Source organism: Procambarus clarkii, chromosome 40 (assembly GCF_040958095.1).
Source record: "Procambarus clarkii isolate CNS0578487 chromosome 40, FALCON_Pclarkii_2.0, whole genome shotgun sequence".
Taxonomy (NCBI): domain Eukaryota; kingdom Metazoa; phylum Arthropoda; class Malacostraca; order Decapoda; family Cambaridae; genus Procambarus; species Procambarus clarkii.
Window position 1 is genome coordinate 39,676,233 of NC_091189.1, and position 20,900 is coordinate 39,697,132.

General features: G+C 41.6%; 1 protein-coding gene across 7 annotated transcripts in view; it reads right to left on the reverse strand.

Annotated features, from left to right (window-relative positions):
- Positions 1 to 4,508, reverse strand: part of bur (GMP synthase burgundy) — a 213,317-nt gene extending 208,809 nt beyond the window's left edge. The window contains exon 1 of one of the 7 annotated variants that reach the window (XM_045742218.2): positions 4,362 to 4,508. Coding sequence is in view for 2 of the 7 variants with exons in the window: in XM_069339004.1 (XP_069195105.1) it covers positions 4,155 to 4,283 (129 nt within the window). In the remaining 5 variants the exon portion in view is untranslated. Of the gene's footprint in view, positions 1 to 4,154; positions 4,309 to 4,361 lie in introns of those variants that run through there. The other 6 variants (XM_045742216.2, XM_045742220.2, XM_069339005.1 and 3 more) reach the window with 6 other exon arrangements.
- Between the last annotated feature and the right edge of the window lie 16,392 nt (positions 4,509 to 20,900).

Sequence of the window (20,900 nt, forward strand, 5' to 3'; positions counted from 1 at the left end):
TACCACAAAAATTGCCAACTTGGACCCTTTGTTAAATCACTTCTATTGCCTGTAGGAGTGTAAAATTTGAAATACCAGGACAATGTTTGGTGTAGAATAACGTAGTGTAATCGAAAAGGCAGTATGGGTGGCCATTCAGCTATCCATCCATGCTAAAATCACTGCCAAATTTTGTCGCGAGAAATTTGGACCCCAATTTGGAGACCACTTACTTATCAACACAAGGTCTAAACGCCATGATGTTTTGCAATAATGTATAACAAGCACAATATTATGCAGTGATGCAATAGCAACTCTGTTGTATCCATATGTCCAGAGGTGGCCCCACTTGAAAGTTGCCAAAAAAAAAAAAAAAAAAATTGTGCAAAACTAGCCAACTTTCAAATCAAAATATCTCAATATGCGTCATTCCCAATTTGGTTTTGAATGACGCCATTGGATAAGAGACATTTTTCTGTACAAGAATAACTTTTATTTAGGTTGGGATCTGAATGCCTAGTTCCGCCAGAGAACTCTGAAAATGACATACCTTGGTGCTATATAGAAAAAATCAAATTATGATTCTCCATCTTCTTTGTGCACTGATCATGACTTTTTTCTGTCCATTCTTTCCAGGACACATTCCACTAAATTCTTCACCCTCAAAAAACTGTGCTACCCTTCTTGAGGTTATCTTGAGATGATTTCGGGGCTTTTTTTAGTGTCCCCGCGGCCCGGTCCTCGACCAGGCCTCCACCCCCATGAAGCAGCCCGTGACAGCTAACACCCAGGTACCTATTTTACTGCTAGGTAACAGGGGCATAGGGTGAAAGAAACTCTGCCTATTGTTTCTCACCGGCGCCTGGGATCGAACCCTGGACCACAGGATCACAAGCCCTGCGTGCTGACTTGCCCTGCATTTTCTTAGGAATTGCTAGTATTCCCTGTTCTTCTTTCAGCTTCCTAGCTTCACGAACCATGTATTCTGAAACTTTGAATTGCTCCATTGTCTTTTTGATAGACCAGCTTTGTGGCACGAGGGTTAGGATTTGTATTTTTTCTTGCTACATGGAATTTTAGCTTTATTTCTTCAGTGAGTTTGTTGAAGTCTTGGCAATTTGTGCACTGTTGGCTAGAGCTTGGTACCAACAGGTTTTGGCAATCAATATTTCCAATTGCAGCAATCGGAGACCTGCATCCGAGAGCATCCCAGACACTGCCTTAATCGACTGAGCTACGACATGGTCAAAAGGAGTTGAAACCGAAGTTCTATTGAACTTACTGGATCCTGCAGCCTGTCGTAGCTTGGATCCAGCTTGACCATGTCATAGCTCAGTCCATTAAGGCAGCATCTGGGATGTTCACGGACGCAGGTTCGAATCCTCGTCACGGCCCTTGTGGATTTGTTCATTTGATGCATCACGCAATTGTAATTTCTGTATGTAATGAAGTAAGGGCGAAGAGGGAGAACGGCCTATTGACATAGCTTGAATGCATGGGGGGAGTTGTGTAAAACCCTAGTTTGTGCCTCAGAGAGGCTGCAAGATCCAGTAAGTTCAGTAGAACTTTGGTTTCAACTCCTTTTGACCATGTCATAGCTCAGTCAATTCAGGCAGCGTCTGGGATGCTCTCGGACGCAGGTTCGAACTCTCGTCACGGCCCTTGTGGATTTGTTCACTCACTTACCTGCTTACTGTCGAATTTCTTTCTTCATGATGTGCACAACTTTTGGCCAGGCTTAATACTGACTTTCAGCATATCTAACATTTTCTCTGCAGTAGCTACTGTGATTGGTCGCAAATCTTTTCGCTTTACATGGCATTTCTTCTTGAAGGGATTGCAGCAAGTTTTTTGCAAAAATTCAAATTTTGTCAACAGCAAAGCTTCATCATGGAGGCATACTTGAGATTCTCCATCCAAGTTCAGTCCACTTCGCTTTGCTATCAGTTTTTGATCTTCTGCACTATACTGTTTTAGAAACTTCAAGCCTCTTTTAGGAGTGTAGGTTGTCAAGTGACATTCAGAAGAGCCACACTCATGGCTAGCAATAGTACATGGCAATAAACCAATGGAATCCCGATTCATGACGTATCTGCAATCGAATTCAAATAAAATTATTTAACTGAATTCAGTAATTTCAAGTGAGACCTGTAATACATTAATATTGCTTTTTATTTATTTGTGTATTTATTGCAAGTAAATACACAAATAAGTAAACAGCAATGTTTGACCTGCTGACACGATACTACAAAGATATAAGATTTATTTATTTATTTTATTTATTTGAAAATGCAGGGCAAGTCAGTTCCTGAAGAAGGGAAGGAAATGGTAGTACAGTTTTTTGAGAGTGAAGAATTTAATGGAATGTGTCCCAGAAAGAATGGAAAGAAAAAAAGTCATGATCAGTGCACAAAGAAGATGGAGAATCATAATTTGATTTTTTCGGTATCGCACCAAGGTACAGTGGCACGACTTACGATTGCCCTGACTTACGATAATTTTGAGTTACGATGCAAATTTGATCGAAAAATGCGACGACTTACGATAGTGTCATCGACTAACGATATTTGTTGGTACACATTTGGGTCGACCGAGTGTGTGGTTCCCGGTCACGCGGGCCAACCTAATTCAGTTTACTAGAGCTGCCTGCTTAAGATTCAATTGTGTTTTGTACCCTGTATTATGTTTCAGATCCTCATTTTTGCCGTACCTGAAATTTATCACTGTTAAACATCATGTTATTTTCTGCTGCCCAATCGAAAACTTTGTTGACATGGAATTAATTTCCATTCTTTCTGGATTCATACTTCACACATTTTCTTAATGAGGAAGGGACATCCTCTACTGCCTTTACTCACAACTATTTTCTTAGGTTGAACCTTACCACTGACTTTCTTGGGACCCATGGCATGATATACAATAATCAGTTTTATGTTCAAAAAGCAAAAAATTGCCACAAAAACGGAATTTCTTATAGGCGTGATCGTCACTAAGCAGGCAGCTCTAGTAAAATGAGGCAGGTCGGCCCGCGTGACCAGGAACCACACACTCGGTCGACCCAAACATATACCAACAAATATCTTTAGTCGACAACACTATCGTAAGTCGAGTCGCATTTTTCGATCAAATTTACATCGTAACTCGAAATTATTGTAAGTCGGGGCAATCGTAAGTCAAAGTGTCGCTGTATTTGTAAGTAAATATTTTGGAGGGTGGGGAACGGATTAATTTAATTACCTTTATTTCTTATGGGAAAAATCGCTTCGACTTACAATACGTCTCTGGGAACTGATTACCATCGTAAATCGAGGCCCCACTGTACATCATTTTTAGAGTCCTCTTGCTGAACTAGGAATTCAGATCGCAACCTAAATAAAAGTTACTTTTGTACAGAAAAAACTGCTCTATCCAATATTGTCATTCAAAACCAAATTGGGAATGACACACATTGAAATATTTTGCCTTGAAAGTTGGCTAGTTTTGTGCAAAAACATTTTTTGGGCCAACTTTCAAGTGGGGCACCTCTGAACATAAGGATACAACAGAGTTGCTATTGCATCACTGCATAATATTGTGCGTGTTATACATCGTTGCAAAAGATCATGGCATTTAGACCTTTTAGTGATGAGTAAGTGGTCTCCAAATTGGGGTCCAAATTTCTCACAAAAAAATTTGGCAGTGATTTTAGCATGGATTGGTAGCTGAATGGCTATCCAAACTTTATTTTTTATTACACTGCTGTATTCTGCACCAAAAGTTGTCCAGGTATGCCAAATTTCACACCTCTCTGGGCACTAGACGTGATTTGATACAGGGTCAAAGTTGGCCCTTTCTACGCATTAACGGCACGAGAGCCCATTGAACATGCACCTGTTATTTAAGCACCAAAGCAGATTGAGCTCTAATATTTTGCAAATTCATTTGGGGTCTAGTGCTATTTGGTGAATTCACATGGAATGACCCTATAGAGACCACCCCCAGTATAGACCAACCTGGTATAGACCAAGTTGGTAGAGAGACCACCCCAGTATAGACCAACCTGGTATTGACCAACCTGGTAGAGAGACCACCCCAGTATGGACCAACCTGTATACACTGGTGTATGCCCTGGTATGGACCCCCACACCACCCCTCACCTCACTAGAGGCCACGCAAGCCTCAGGAGGGCCACACACCTGGGCCACCTTACCAGTGTGGGATTTTGCATTAGCATCAAAATCCCATCCCCAGGTGGCCGCCAGCCACCCCAGACGATGCCACAACAATCGGGGCCGGGGCTTTTGGTGTGTGTTATGGTGCGTCATGTCACCCTCCTCACCCCTCCCTCACACCCTTGCCGCCTGCCCCACCTCACCCCTCACACTCCTCACACCCTCACCTACCTTATACAAGTCCCACGGGAAGACCACGATTTCGGGAGTGAAGGAGGACGGCGGGAGTACAACACAGACTGGAGGCAAACGTCCCCTTCCCGCAGGAGAGGAGCAGCGCCGTGCGCACCCCGCCCTCAACCCTCTTCAAAACTCTTATATAACTACATCTTATTAAGAAAGTACAAGATCATTATATCCTACGACTTTTAATATAAATAAGTTTTCATTTATTACACAAATATGATCAATGGAATGCACAATTACATCGTTCATAGACGGCCATTGTAACCTGGTTGTGTAATACATTAAACCTTTAATTACTCGTACTTGTAAGTTAATTACATCATCACTGATATATATAACAAGGTACAAGCACATTTTCCTACAATAAACAGCAATTATGATGCTGACCACAAGGGTAATGTTGCACACCTACCATGCATCCCCACAGTGTTAGTTGTCTTATCATGCACCCTGGCCAACCCCCGCAAGCCAGGGTGCAGGCCCAGGGCAGGCCAAGGTGCAGATCCAGGGTGCAGGCCCAGGGCAGGCCAAGGTGCAGATCCAGGGTGCAGGCCCAGGGCAGGCCAAGGTGCAGATCCAGGGTGCAGGCCAAGGTGCAGATCCAGGGTTCAGGTCCAGGGTGCAGGCCCAGGGCAGGCCAAGGTGCAGATCCAGGGTGCAGGTCCAGGGTGCAAGCCAAGGTGCAGATCCAGGGTGCAGGCCAAGGTGCAGATCCAGGGTGCAGGTCCAGGGTGCAGGCCAAGGTGCAGATCCAGGGTGCAGGCCCAGGGTGCAAGCCAAGGTGCAGATCCAGGGTGCAGGCCAAGGTGCAGATCCAGGGTGCAGGCCAAGGTGCAGAACCAGGGTGCACGTCCAGGGTGCAGGCCCAGGGTGCAGACCCAGGGCAGGCCAAGGTGCAGATCCAGGGAGCAGGTCCAGAGTGCAGGCCCAGGGCAGGCCAAGGTGCAGATCCAGGGTGCAGGCCCAGGGTGCAGGGCCAGGGCAGGCCAAGGTGCAGATCCAGGGTGCAGGCCCAGGGTGCAGGGCCAGGGTACAGGTCAGGGTGCAGGGCCAGGGTACAGGTCAGGGTGCAGGGCCAGGGTACAGGTCAGGGTGCAGGGCCAGGGTACAGGTCAGGGTGCAGGGCCAGGGTACAGGTCAGGGTGCAGGTCCAGGATGAAGGCCCAGGGTGCAGGTCCAGGGTACAGGTCAGGGTGCAGGTCCAGGGTACAGGTCAGGGTGCAGGGCCAGGGTACAGGTCAGGGTGCAGGGCCAGGGTACAGGTCAGGGTGCAGGGCCAGGGTACAGGTCAGGGTGCAGGTCCAGGATGAAGGCCCAGGGTGCAGGGCCAGGGTACAGGTCAGGGTGCAGGGCCAGGGTACAGGTCAGGGTGCAGGGCCAGGGTACAGGTCAGGGTGCAGGGCCAGGGTACAGGTCAGGGTGCAGGGCCAGGGTACAGGTCAGGGTGCAGGGCCAGGGTACAGGTCAGGGTGCAGGGCCAGGGTACAGGTCAGGGTGCAGGGCCAGGGTACAGGTCAGGGTGCAGGGCCAGGGTACAGGTCAGGGTGCAGGTCCAGGGTACAGGTCAGGGTGCAGGGCCAGGGTACAGGTCAGGGTGCAGGGCCAGGGTACAGGTCAGGGTGCAGGGCCAGGGTACAGGTCAGGGTGCAGGGCCAGGGTACAGGTCAGGGTGCAGGGCCAGGGTACAGGTCAGGGTGCAGGTCCAGGATGAAGGCCCAGGGTGTAGGTGTAATAGTAATGAAAACTGCCAATGTAATAATAACTGTTTCCTTACTTCTCTCTTTCTACCCCTCTTCACTCAATACCCCAGCTTAACACTGTTACAGTCCAGTATGACCCCTCACTCAACTGCCACGAATATAAGCTGAATATTAAATGAGGAGGGTTCAACAAGAATAGGGGTTATTAATTTATAACTAATAATTAACAACTCATTAGACATTTCCACCACCTTCCCGACCAACCATACCTGAATGTGTCTATCACCGATCCCCCAGGAAGGCAAGGAATCAGCAATCATGGAACTCCCGGGCAATAGGACCTTCAGTAATAAATCTTGGGAATTAGTTTGTTTAATTTACTTTGCTTATTTCAGTTCAAGGGCAACTTTAATATCCATAAAATGGAGGAGAACACAGGGCAATTTCTAGCACAGCAAATGAAAACCACAAACAAGAATGAACAATACAGCCTTAATCAAAGGGAACAAATAACTAAACACAAATACATTAAATTACTTTATTATTGGAACCCGTATATTTAAGTCAAAATTGAAAATATAGCCTACTCTAAATCCCTACGAGGCAATGGAATGAAATACTGAAATACATGAAATCTCAAGTGCACAATTACCTTCAATACTGCAGCTTGCCAAAGGATGTTGATTGGCTGCCCACAGGTCACCTGATCTGTACCCCAGTTGAGGCCCTAAGACACACTAATATTTTCTAAAAACGCTTACCAGCGGGACAGGCTTCCTCCACTTAGTTCCTAGGCTCAATTTAACTCTGCCTATTCCAAGCCTATGGCCAATGGATTTAAACACACCTGGGTGTTCTTGAAGCTTGGCCAATGGCATGGCCAGGCACTATCCTGGGGGACCCCGCCTCCACAGGCCTCCTTTGTTTCAACCAATCAGAACCAGGCTTGACCATAAGGGTCAATTCCTCTTGACAGAAAACTCCAGTAACTGGGACAGCACCAACGAATGTCCTGTGGGAAACGTTGGCTGGGCACCCACGTGTAATTTGAGAGCACAAGTTTATTGGCCCTGAGGTACTATTTCCAATTCGTCATTGGGAAGATGGAAGGAGAGGAGAAAACGGATTGGGGGAACAAGTGACTTCAAACTCCTTATGACCACGAGGGCTTGAGGCAGCCGTCCTTAACTTGAAGCACCGGGAGCGTTTATCTTTTCCTGAGGTGAGGCGCCAGGTTCGCCGGCTCCCGCCTTATGCTAATATCTCTTATGCTCGCGTGTTGCACTCTTCCTCTCCTCGTCCTTCCCACCTTCCTCAGACTCACAACCGTTTCCGGGCCTTGGACCCTGAAACACCAGTAGTGAAGGTAGTTATTGTTCCAATCCTATATCACCAGCATCATCATTATCCTCCCTCTTTCTCTCTGAAGACGAAAGTATAGTACCACAAGACTCTCCTTCTACATCCTCACAGGATCGGGGAGGAGGAGGTATAACTTCTCTGTACCCTTCCACTCACTCTCCTTCTCCTCCTCCACAACCACAAGCGGTACAACCTCAAGTTATAGACCGAATAGAAAATTATAATAAAGCAAATATTACACTTTCAATTTCGGTCCCCGAGACTGCAAGCTCTTCCCCGGGAATGTATTTAAAAACATTTAAAAAAATGTTTATCGATCAGATTAGAAGTCAGTTCTCCCCCCGCCATCCTTTACTGTTAATATACCCGGATATTACATTGATTGTATGCAATTTAAATGTACGTAAAGAAGAGGAAAATGGATCCCATCAATAATGACGGATTTCCGATACGTGGAGAGGCTCGAACAGTGACGTTAGAGGAAGTGGACACCCTGGTGGATTTTTGGGCTGACGAATTAGAAGGGAAGATTGCACGTTATTTAGGTGAGCGAGAGGGGTCTAATGTCGTAGTTGAATGCCTAACAGGGTTTTACATCAACTGCACTCAAATTGAACGCCCTATACACTTAATAGGTTCTCATGTAGTCTTCCCCAAAGGATTACGCGGGAACGCCTTGTTTTCAATCCAGCAGGGGAGGATGGTACCTGCTTTATGCAATGTTTTGCAGCTTACGAATGCTTGGCTAAGGGTCAGCATCTAGATAATATTCGTAAACGTTGCGGCGAAACGAGCTAAGACAGAATAACTGCCAGGTGATGTTAGTTCCCCAGTAACATTTGAGGATATTGCAAAAGTGGAAAACTCAACAAGGTCCAGATTTTCATTTATACACTTGAAAGGGACGAAAATACGAGGCGTCACTTCATTGCTCTTGCCAGGAAAGGAAGGGGGGAATATAAAGACATCACCTCTCTGTTAATGCTGGAGGGCCAACATCTGGTATTAATTAAAGACTTTAACCAGTATGTGCGCAATATGCACAACAATGGCTCGCGCATCCCTAAGCAGCACACCTTTTGCCATTCTTGTTTGATTTCACTCTCACCCCATCGTATGCAAGCCCACGAAGGTTCCTGTAAAGTACATCAAACTCTTAAATTTTATCCTCCAGAGAGGAAGATTACTTTCCGCGACTACAGTCGTGGGTAAGGACCTAGCCACCTCTGTTTTTATGATTTCGAGCGTCTGCTGGATCGCTCTAACCCTAAAGGGATGATAGAATCGCGCCATAATGCGGTAGCTTATGCCTATAGCATCATTGACAGACAGATGAATATTGTCGAGACAGATATCTATTTAGGTAAAGAAGTAGTCAATCACTTTATAAACTCACTAAAATCCTCTTGGGCTAGGATTAAGAGAGGGATAGTAACCTATGAACTTGACATGTCCCCTTAACAACAAGCTTTATTTGAGACAAAAACTTCCTGCGAGCTCTGCGATGAACCTTTTAACGGTATAGATGTGATCAAAGTCCGTCATCACGATCATACAATAAGACAGCACAATTGTAAAACGGCTTACTGCGATAGATGTAATTTACAATGTATAAATTCGTATAAGTTCCTTTACACTTTTTCACACAACGCCAGCTATGATTTAGGGGTTATCCTAAATGAGATAAAGACAGACCGGGGGATTGAAATAGATATATTAGCTAGGGACGGATTTAAATTTATGAAAGTGGATGTGAACAAGTTGCTATTTTTGGATAGTTTAGCCCTTCTCAACGGATCACTAGGAAGGATAGCCAAGAATCACATCGATAGTGGGAAACCTACCCCTTCACATTGGCTATGTTACAGGGAGTAAATAAAGATGCAATCCCTAAACTGTTAAAGGGGAAACAGTCGTTCTGCTATGATTACTTGTCCTCTATGAGTGTGTTGGATGAACCACAGCTTCCTTCGCGTGATCAGTTTTACAACACATTGAAGGATGAAGAGTTGTCAGAAAACGATTACAAGCAGGCGATAGAAATTTTCGATCTAGCTCAATGTCGCAACATTGGAGACTACCTACTTCTTTACCTCAAAGTAGATACTGGGTTGTTGGCTGATGTGTTCACTGTCTGATGAGATGCCATGCTCCCTCTCTACAAATTGGACATTTCCCACTACATTTCTCTACCATCGTTCGCTTGGGATGCATTTTTGTTTAAATCTAAAGTTGAACTCGATGTAGTGTCCGACCCGCTGTTATACGATTTACTACGACGCAATCTCCGAGGTGGGTTCACCAGTGTCACTAAACAGCACACGAGTGTAGAGAACCATCACACAGGTTTAGATCTGGGGGATGATAGTAGCTACATCATCTACCTGGACTTTAACAGCCTTTATGGGGCGTGTATGACTGAACCGCTCCCTCGAGGTGGAATCCGGAAGCTGACTCAGAATGAGTGTAAGGTTCTGTTAGAGCTCTTGTTCTGTTCTTGGAGAATATCCCCTGCGATGGAGACACTGGTTACTGGGTGTTGTGTGATACATTACAGGTTAGTCCAGAGGTGGACAGATACACTGATGAGCTGCCCCTAGTTCTTTCCCATGCTGATATTACTGAGAAACATATTTCACCCTACAGTAAGAATATTCTTAGAGATGAAAGGCGTGGGATGCCTAAAACAACACTAAATTAATCGCTTCTCATCTCCCTCAGAAAGATTACCTAGTCAGCCTTGATTCGTTAGAGTTGCTCATGCGCATCGGGTTAGAAGTAACTAAAGTTCACGACATCTACGAATTTCAGCAGAAGAGTTATCTTAAAGACTTCATTGAAACCAATGTTCGAGAACGTCCCACACCAAATGTGCGATTAAAAAAACTTTCAAACTCGTATCAAATTCTATTTATGGGAAAAGTCTCACTGATGTTTCTAAATATGGGAATAAACACTTGTTACGGCCCTCTCGGGACGCAACGGGGTCCTTACTCTGATATTAGGGGAAGATATATATATCCGTTCCCAAGCCAGTAGTGGCTATCAAGGGATGAGATCCGTGACGCAAGTAACTTAAAGGGAGTAGGGAAAGAAAGCTAAGAACTTAATATTATAATTATTACCATCACCGATTAAATATATAAAATAAATGAGTGCACAAGGGGGAGGGGTATTAACACTCGACAAGGGGATTCTTCACAATGTAGTCTTCTGCTGAAGACTCTGGATCCAGAAGCTAGGCGCTGAGTCCTCGGTGCTTTCTTCGTGGCCACACAACGAATTCTTCAAAGAAGCTGAGCCTACCCTGGCCACAGGTCAGCCAAAACACATGTCCACTGGGGGCACCGCCGTGGAGGCCGTCAACCACACGTCCAGCTGGTCTGCTGGCAGGTTCTGAGCCAACAAGGCTGGTACGGCCACTCCACGAACGATAAAAGGGGAACGCCCTAGACAGGAGCCTCGTGTGACACCACAAATCACTCTCCTCTGACAGGTCCACCATCGACATGGTCTTTTCCCTCAGACAACTGCGGGAGAAATTCAGGGAACAGAAGTGGCCACTCTTCGTAGCCTTCATAGATCTGACGAAGGCCTTCGACCTCGTCAGCAGCCAATTAATGCACAACTATATTCTACCTACTTCAAGACTCTGTACCAATATAGAAGCATCAAGAGGAAGTATGGGCCAATAGGCCCTTTGCAGTTACTTCCATTCTTCCCTCTCATTTATCCAGTTTATACCCATTGCACCGTGTTCTGTGTAGAGTTGGTCAAAAGTTTGTTCACCTCATCTAAAACTGTTGCAGCATATCACCTCACCCAAATGCGAGTATATAAGACAAGCTGTTCAATGTTAGCATTAAGTAAAACTCTGTTTAGTGTTTTCAGGTTTCAATTGTGTGTGTGTAAACTAAAGTCTTTGAAAATGTAATAAGTTATTATGAAACGCATTCAAGTGTCACGTCAGACTAAAAATAAAAATGAATTTTGGAGAATTGATTTTTCAATTACCATCGACAGTAAAAAGAAATATTGAAACAAAAGAAACAAAAGAATATTGAGAAAATTCGTGTTAGAATTATTAATCTTACTTTTTCGGTCACATTTAACAACATCTGTTTACAAGAAAGACTGTTACCAGGAGAAGTACAAAACAAGTTATCTATAGACAAACATAATTATAAAATTACAAAGAATGACAAATAGCAGGAGAGTATCATCAGGTGCAACAAACTAGCATCACGCTTATATACTACCAGTGCTCCAACACGTAGACTATGCGCGGCTGCCGCTTAATATTCGCCAGCAACCTCCTGCCTCCTCGCCGTCTGGGCCAGGCGACTACCATACTAACTCAAACAAGAAAATATTAACGTCCTCACCTTACGCTGCATCACTCGTAACATATGAGTTCATATACTCCCTCAAACGGTAGCCTGGGGCCTCGTAGCCTGGTGGATAGCGCGCAGGACTCGTAATTCTGTGGCGCGGGTTCGATTCCCGCACGAGGCAGAAACAAATGGGCAAAGTTTCTTTCACCCTGAATGCCCCTGTTACCTAGCAGTAAATAGGTACCTGGGTGTTAGTCAGCTGTCACGGGCTGCTTCCTGGGGGTGGAGGCCTGGTCGAGGACCGGGCCGCGGGGACACTAAAAAAAAAAAGCCCCGAAATCATCTCAAGATAACCTCAAGAAGTAATGGTGTCCATATAACTCTCCATATTACGTCCTGAGGCCCAGTACTATGACCATTCATCAATGGGTCCTCAAGTTAGGAACGTACTCCTGCAGCCTCTTCAATATTACTGCTGCTTCAAACAACGACGAAACACGTCCTCTAAGTACCACCATTACTCGAAGCTCCGCCATATATATGAAGTTCCTCTACATAGGCTATATCATACATGTCTAGTTCCATTACACTTGAAGTACGACTATACCATCGAAGATCGACTATACAAAAATTTCACCAGACACAAACCTCACCAGACACGAACCTGTAATTTCATTACCATACTATAATAACATATTATCCTATCAAATACAGATAATATTTATATAAGATTAAATTCCACTGCACAATGTCCTATCCTGCACGCCAACTGTACTGAGATGAGTACTTCCCCACAATGGACGAGTCCACCCAATAAATCTCTGGCTGCCGGGAGCTCCCTTCCCTTAGTCGCACACTGCACTTGCTCCCAGGAGCATACGTCGCTCCTGCTTCCATAATACCAAATTATCTTCTGTTAACTTCTTCTGTAATTTCTTCTGAGCTTCTGTTAACTTCAGGATAAATGAGTCGTTTATTATAACTTGTGTAAACTAAAATTAAATGAATGAATAAATAAAAATATAAATAAATAAATACGTTTTATTAATGCCTAATGTATATATATATATATATATATATATATATATATATATATATATATATATATATATATATATATATATATATATATAAATTATTACGGTGGTGAACTCTGCCAATGACTGACGGATGGTGGGCAGGTAATCAGGTGTTGAAGGCCTCGGGGCAGGATGCCGGCGGCGGCTTAGGTAGCCTCGGAGGCAACTTAAGTATTAAAGGATACTTTGAGACGCCTCGGTTGATTTGTGTAAAACTGACTGGTTTAATGTAAAGGAAAAAAACAATACGATGTCTGAAATATAAATTGTTGTACGGATTTATGCATGAAGGAGAGGCGTGTAAGGTACCAGGTAGAGAGGGGGAGGGATGGTTCAGATATTATGGAGACACTAAGTTAAGATTACGGTGGTGAGTTGGGGTGTGTGGTCGGAACCGGTGATGTGGGGAGGGAGGGAGGGGGAGGGGGATGACCGGGTAATGTTACAGTTTTAGTTATATAAACATACTCGTTTCTAAGTAAGAACTCTACTTAAACGAATACAGTCTAAAATATCTGTTGATGACGTTTATTCTCTGAAAGAACTCTGAAAAAATTGGAATTTCTCCCATAAGAACTCTTAACAAACTTCTAAGAAGATTTTATCTATAAATTGTCTTTGAAAAATTTCAGTCTTTAACTCCGAAAATGACTGATTTTATATAAAAAAAAATGGCCGTAGAGAAAGGGGGCATAATCTTTTTAAATTAAAAGTTGTTCAATTTGCTTATAAATTTATTTATGAAATGGTTATAGAAAGGGCTGCAACTGGTCCAAGTTTCACCATCACACCCTAAACAGAAAAGGAGAAAAAAAATACACAACGTATTATGCAACGAATTTTCAACATTTTCAAATAATCTCAGGGAACACATGTGTAAACTAAAATCCTTTCCATAACACTCAGATATTAAAATTAGCACATAAAAAAAGAATGCAGTGAGTAGTTTTATCAAAAAAGTGTTTAGTGCAATAATATAATTATTCAAAGTTACCCTTCCAAAAATATGCAATATATGATGTTTATAAATTTTTATAAAATCAACAAATGGACTTTGGACTAAAATGTCTAGTATGTACTGTAGAAGCACAAACTCTACATATAAGGAGTAATTTGCATGTAAATTGATTAATAAATGAAAGCTATGAAGTACTTTGAAGTTGTAAATTACTTTCCTGAGTAAATAAAGATCAAAGTTCGGCCACCTGTAGCTGAGCTTGACTTCGACAGATTTCGTTCATAATTGGTACCCTTGCAGATAGGCATCCATTGAGCAAGCTGTGCAAGTTTCATGCAAATCCCTTGATAACAAACGAAAAAAGAAATTGGCCAAACAAAAAAAAAAAAAAAAAATTACATATATATATATTGCACATACATATTACAATTATTACAAGAGTTTGTGCTTCTACAGCACATAGTAGACATTTTAGATGACACATGTGTTCCCTGAGATTATTTGAGAATGTTGAAGATTCGTTGCATAATACGTTGTGTATTTTTTTTCTCCTTTTCTGTTTAGGGTGTGATGGTGAAACTTGGACCAGTTGCAGCCCTTTCTATAACCATTTCATAAATAAATTTATAAGCAAATTGAACAACTTTTATTTAACCAGAGTATGCCCCCTTACCTGGAACCTCTACAGCCCAAACACGATTTTTTAAAATTAGCTGAAAACCCCTACAGTCCACAGACGATATTTGCCCATAACAAAATATCGTCTGTGGTCTAGTACTCCCTACTACACAGGTAGTAGTAGGGAGTACAGTCCACAGAGGATTTTTTTTTTCTGGGAGAAAAATCCCCTGTGGACTGTACAGTCCACAGAGGATTTTTTGTTTTTTCTGGAAATTCGTGTGTAGCATGTACAGTCCACAGAGGATTTTTTGTTTTTTCTGGAAATTCATGTGTAGCATGTACAGTCCACAGAGGATTTTTTGTTTTTTTCTGGAAATTCGTGTGTAGCATGTACAGTCCACAGAGGATTTTTTGTTTTTTTTTCTGGAAATTCGTGTGTAGCATGTACAATCCACAGACGAATTTTTGTTTTTTCTGGAAATTCGTGTGTAGCATGTCGGGGTTTTCAGGTGAATTTGGGGAGTCACAGATTTGGGATTAAGGATTTCTTATGAGTAAGTAATTTCCGAGATTTTAGAAGTATGGAATTCTTATGAGAAAAATAATTTCCGAGACTTAGAAGTTTGTTAAGGTCTTATGGGAGAAATAGCAATCTGTCGCCTCACCTGTGTTTACATTAGACGTCAGCCAGACGCGGCCTTCAGGTCACCTCGGTAATTGTATCTTATCTTCTCCATAATAATATCTGGACCGTCCCTCTCTCTCTCTCTCTCTCTCCTCCTATTTCCTTACAGCTATTTTCAGAGTTTCAAATAATCATAGAAGTTTATTTATATGTTTATGACCGAATTTGTAAAAGGACCATTTTCAGAGAATATTGTCTTAGATGTTTTGTTAAGGAAAACAGACAACTTATCCATAACATTTAGTTTTATATCCATTTACGGCTATTTCACCTGTAAAGACCAAAATTGAATAGCGATGTAGCTGTAACATCGCATTTTCTCCAAGGGAGGAATATAGGGTAAAGTCTCGGGGGATGAGCGCTAGCACCTACCATCCCCACCACCTCCTCCTCAACCTCTTCTTCTTCTTCATCATCAACATCTCCACCTCCAGCAGCATTAGCTGGGATGTCTGGATGACCGTAGGCTAATGACTGAGTGGGACTTAGAACGTAGCGTATATTTATTTATTTATTTATTTATTTATGTATTTATTTATTTATATACAAGAAGGTACATTGGGTTTGTGAGAATACATAGCATGGTATTTACAATCTTGTAAAGCCACCAGTACGCGCAGCGTTTCGGGCAGGTCCTTAATCTAAAAGATAATTTTAAGTAGGTAAATTCTACCAGAATTAATAAAATAATAACAGATACATTGCAAGAAAAAAATGAGATTAGAGAGAATAGTAAGTATATTAAAGCACATTGGTATATTAAAGCTCTGATTGATTGCATTGACAACTTGATTGGTAATTTAAACAAGATTAATAGACACCATACAGCAGATTGATAGCACATATAAGAAGACATCAATGATCACATTGGTAAAGATGTTCAGATTGGGTACATAAGAATTGGGAGATTGGGTAGCAATAGATACAGTGTAATTTTAAAGTAAAGGGTAAAAAACTATGAAGATGAAATTAGGTACTTTTTAGTTTTGTTTTTGAATGTCGCAAAAGTTGGACAGCTTTTCAATTCATTAGGGAGTGAGTTCCATAAACTGGGTCCCTGTATTTGCATAGAGTGTTTACACAGATTAAGTTTGACTCTGGCGATATCAAAGAGATATTTATTTCTGGTGTGGTGATAATGGGTCCTATTACATCTGTCCAGGGAGAGTTTCAGAGCAGGATTTGCGTTTAAGAACAGGGTTTTGTAAATGTAATTGACACAAGATAATTTATGTATTGAGATTATGTTTAGCATGTTTAGGGAGTTAAACAAGGGGGCTGAGTGTTGTCTGAAAGCAAAATTTGTTATTATTCTGATAGCAGAGTTTTGCTGGGTGATGATGGACTTGAGGTGGTTTGCATTGATTGAACCCCATGCACAGATACCATAATTAAGATAGGGATAGATTAGTGCATAATATAGAGAGATGAGAGCAGAGTTAGGTACATAATATCTGATTTTGGAGAGTATCCCAACTGTTTTAGAGACTTTCTTAGTTATGTGTTGTATGTGGGTGCTGAAGTTGAGTCTCTTGTCTAGGAATAGGCCAAGAAACTTTCCATCATTTTTATTGCTAATGTTAACATTGTCTATCTGAAGCTGAATTGCATTTGTAGATTTGCTTCCAAATAAGATGTAGTAGGTCTTTTCTATGTTAAGTGTTAGTTTGTTGGTTGACATCCATAAGTGGACTTTTTTTAGTTCATTATTAACAACATTATTTAGTGTATGTGGGTTGGGGTTAGAGTAGATGAGGGTAGTATTATCAGCAAACAAAATAGGTTTCAGAATGTTAGAGACATTAGGCAGATCATTGATGTATATAAGAAATAGGAAAGGTCCCAAGATGCTGCCCTGTGGCACTCCAACGGTTATTGGTAGAGTGGGAAAGGTTATATTATTGATGGTTACACATTGGTGTCTGTCACTAAGATCGGATTGGATATAGTCCAGTGCATGGCCTCGGATTCCATAATGATGAATTTTACGTAAGAAGTAATTGTGATTAACAATATCAAAGGCCTTTCTCAGGTCAATGAAGAGTCCAATCGGAAACTCATTTTTGTCAAGGGCTGAGTAGATTATATCAAGGAGACTAATAATTGCATCGTTGGTACTCTTTTGGGACCGGAAGCCAAACTGACAGGGCCTAAGAATGTCGAATTTTACGAGATAGGAGTAGAGCTGTTTGTAGATAATTTTTTTCAACTATTTTTGATAGTATGGGTAGGTTCGATATTGGTCTGTAGTTGTTTATGTCTGCTGGATTACCTCCTTTATGAACTGGCGTTACTCTTGCTTTTTAAGGATATCAGGGAAGGTATGACACTCAAGGGATTTGTTGAACAGCAGAGCTATAGGTGGCGCAAGGGCATGGGAGGCGCTCTTGTATACAATGGATGGGATTTCACTAATGTTCCCAGCTTTGGTTTTTAGTGAGTGTATGATGGACACAACATCTGACGGGCTGACTGGTGAGAGGAGAAGAGTTTGGATAGCTGCCTGAGAGATATGTGTTAATATGTGTCTGAGTCTGTGGGATTTTACTGGCAAGGTTAGCACCAACCGATGAAAAGAAGCCATTAAATTCATTTGCCATTTCTAAATCAGTTGACGGCGTATAGACATCCTTAGAGAGTGTTATCTGGTTATGGGAGTGTTGTTTAGTTCCTAGGATGTTAGAGATGGCATTCCATGTGCTTTTCATGTTGCCTTTTGCTTCTTTGAATCTAGTCTCATAATATGAAAGTTTTGCTTTTCTTATGATACTGGTAAGCACTGATGAGTACCTTTTAACTACTTCCTTTGTAACTAGGCCAATCCTAAATTTCTTTTCATATTCATGTCTTTTGTTGATTGATTTGATTATGCCACTTGTGAGCCACGGATTGTTTTTTCTTTTGTCAGTTACTTGTTTGGTGAGGAGGGGACAGTGAGTGTTGTAGAGGCTTAGAGTTTTGGAGAGAAAGAGGTTAGTTGATGAGTTTATATCCTATGTAGTATTGAATTCAGATTCCAAGTCTCCAAACTTGATACATTAATTTTAAGTGACTCCTTATCATCCTTAAATGCTCTCAACTCTTTAAGACATAACTATAACATGCTCGTGTCCGAAGCTAGACACAAATACAACAAAATTATTAAGGATGGTAACAGAGTCCATTTCATGTGGTCTCCATCTCATGTTGGCCTCCGAATGCATGATAGAGCTGATAAGTTAGCCAAAGAATCTGCCTTTAAAGGAGCCGTTGAGTGTAACCTTGGATTGTCAATGAGCAATCTGAGAGCAGCAGTACACCGAGAACTTCAACAAGATCTTGTAGATCTGAGGCAAAGTGAAATTGACACCAGTAATTCCATCTATCATCATACTATCATGCAAGAGGAGCCACACATCTATGGATCGTCCAATAAAATCAGCAGACTTCTAGATGTTACTACTGCTCGGCTTAGACTCGGTTACAAGTATCTCTGGGAATTCTCATTATCTGCCGATGTAGACCTGACCAAATGTAAACTGTGTCAACAAAATTATTCGCACACCCTTCGTCACTATGTGATGGAGTGCGAAAAGATACGTGAATTTAGAGACAATTCTATAACCAATGTTCCAGCGATGTGTAAATATTTCATTCAAAATGATCTGCTACCAGAAATTTTAGCCAAATATCCCCAGTTTGCTAACTGTAGGTAGTAACTAAGTGATTGTAACCTATCCACCGCTGCCCACTGGATGGGGGGCGGTGTGCAGGACAAACATATCAATTGTGACACTAGCTCTCCACATATGTCAGTTGCTTAATTTAGAACCTGTACTTGAGGTCGATCTCGAACCCATTGTTGATGTGACGACTTATATTGAATTTTGTAACTAGCTCATCAAGATTGTAACTTGCTTAGCTAAATGAATTGTGGGGTTCAGTCCCTGAGCCCATTATGTGCCTCTGTAACCCTTTCCACTACCGCCCACTAGATGGGTATGGGGTGCATAATAAATGAACTAAACTCACTAACTAAACCAGTTAGTTAGTTTGTGAAGTGCATTAGAGAGATTGCCTAAAGCTGATTCACTGTGTAGCCTGAATGAGAGTTTCTTGGTTTCTGGAGGTATTGTGTCCATGTTTGCTATGAGGAAGGTAGGATAGTGGTCAGTTGTTCTGTCATAAATTACCCCAGATGTAAGGGGAGCTGTTATATTAGTCCATAGGTGATCCAGGGTAGTGGCAGATGTTTGAGTGACTCGGGTGGGCTTGGTGATTGTGGGGATTAGCATACAGGAGTGCATGCTGTTACGGAAATAGTCAACTTGAGGGTTATTTTGAAGACCCAGGTCAATATTGAAATCACCTAATTGAAACAATTAGAAGTAGAATAAAAAACACTAGATAACCATGAAGGATACACAAGTTTGGTAGAGAAAGCAAAAAATCAGTAGAGACTTTCAAGATGAATATATAACAAAAAAAAAAAAATAGACAAATAATAATTGTAAAGCAAAATAATCTTAAAGATAATAATTTTATTTAGCTTAGTTTTAAACCTATAATTAGTATGAACTTAATTAAGAAAACAAAATGAGATCAATAATTAATTTCAATAAATGACATAAATCAGTACAATTAATTTAAAATTTAAAAAGAATAGGGTAAGATTAGATTTAAGAGTAAAATTTTACAATGATACTAAGGTAGATGCTTGCATAAGTGCTTGGAGACTTGACTGATTACTTAGGAACTTATATGAATGAGAGAACATTAGATAAATGGTAAGGCAGAGACAGCACCTTGGACAAGGTTAGAATAATAATAAATAAATAAATGTTTATGCCGGTAAGGTACATACATACAAGAGATTTTACAAAAATTGATAGATTTATAGATAGAGCTAGTACATACAATGCCTAAAGCCACTATTACGCAAAGCGTTTCGGGCAGGAAAAACATTAAAGACTAAAACTTAATACTAATTGAGTTTAAAGTATAAAATGTGTTGAGAACAAATAAAAATAAAAATAAAAAAAGGGGAGGAACATGGCTGAAAAGCAGCACAAATACAATTAGGTCGACAAACAGCGTTGTTAAAAAAATAACAGACATGGGTTGACAATATAGGGGTAAGGTAGGTTACAGGGAATTTATTAGGTAGGGCTTCGTTTTTATCTTAAACTGGTTGAGAGAGGTAAAGTCTTTAACATGATTGGGAAGGTCATTCCACGTTCTGGGTCCCTTGATTTGTAGAGCATTTCTAGTTTGATTAAGTCGTACTCGTGGAATATCAAAACAGTATTTGTTTCTGGTGTGGTGCTCATGGGTTCTGTTACAACCTTCAATTAAGTTAGGTTAGGCTCAGACACTCAAAGAGTTATTTTCAGCATTGGCATTGGTCGGGTTTATCATCGAAAGCGGACAGTCCTCGGCATGTAGAGCAACAGGTACACATCTTTCCTCCCACATTGCGTATGGATCTAGTAACAACGCCGATTGAAGTGTTTGTTTCAAGCGTGTGTTGAAAGGCCTCGTGTAAGAGTTTCTCTTGGAGGTGGTAGGGCACTTCCTTGCATTTGCACGTGTGCTCTCCATCATGAGTGGTGAAAGAGTATGTTTTAGGTCTTCGAGCGATTAATTCATTAATGATCTTAGACCCTATTTCTGACGAGCAAGCCCAGCTCCCTTTCGCGAGCTGTAGAGTAGAACAGGTGGTTGACATTAAAATTGCTAAAATCCATACAATCGAAGAGAGGAGACTTATTCAGCTCTTCAAACACATCCCGACAGTCTAGTTTTA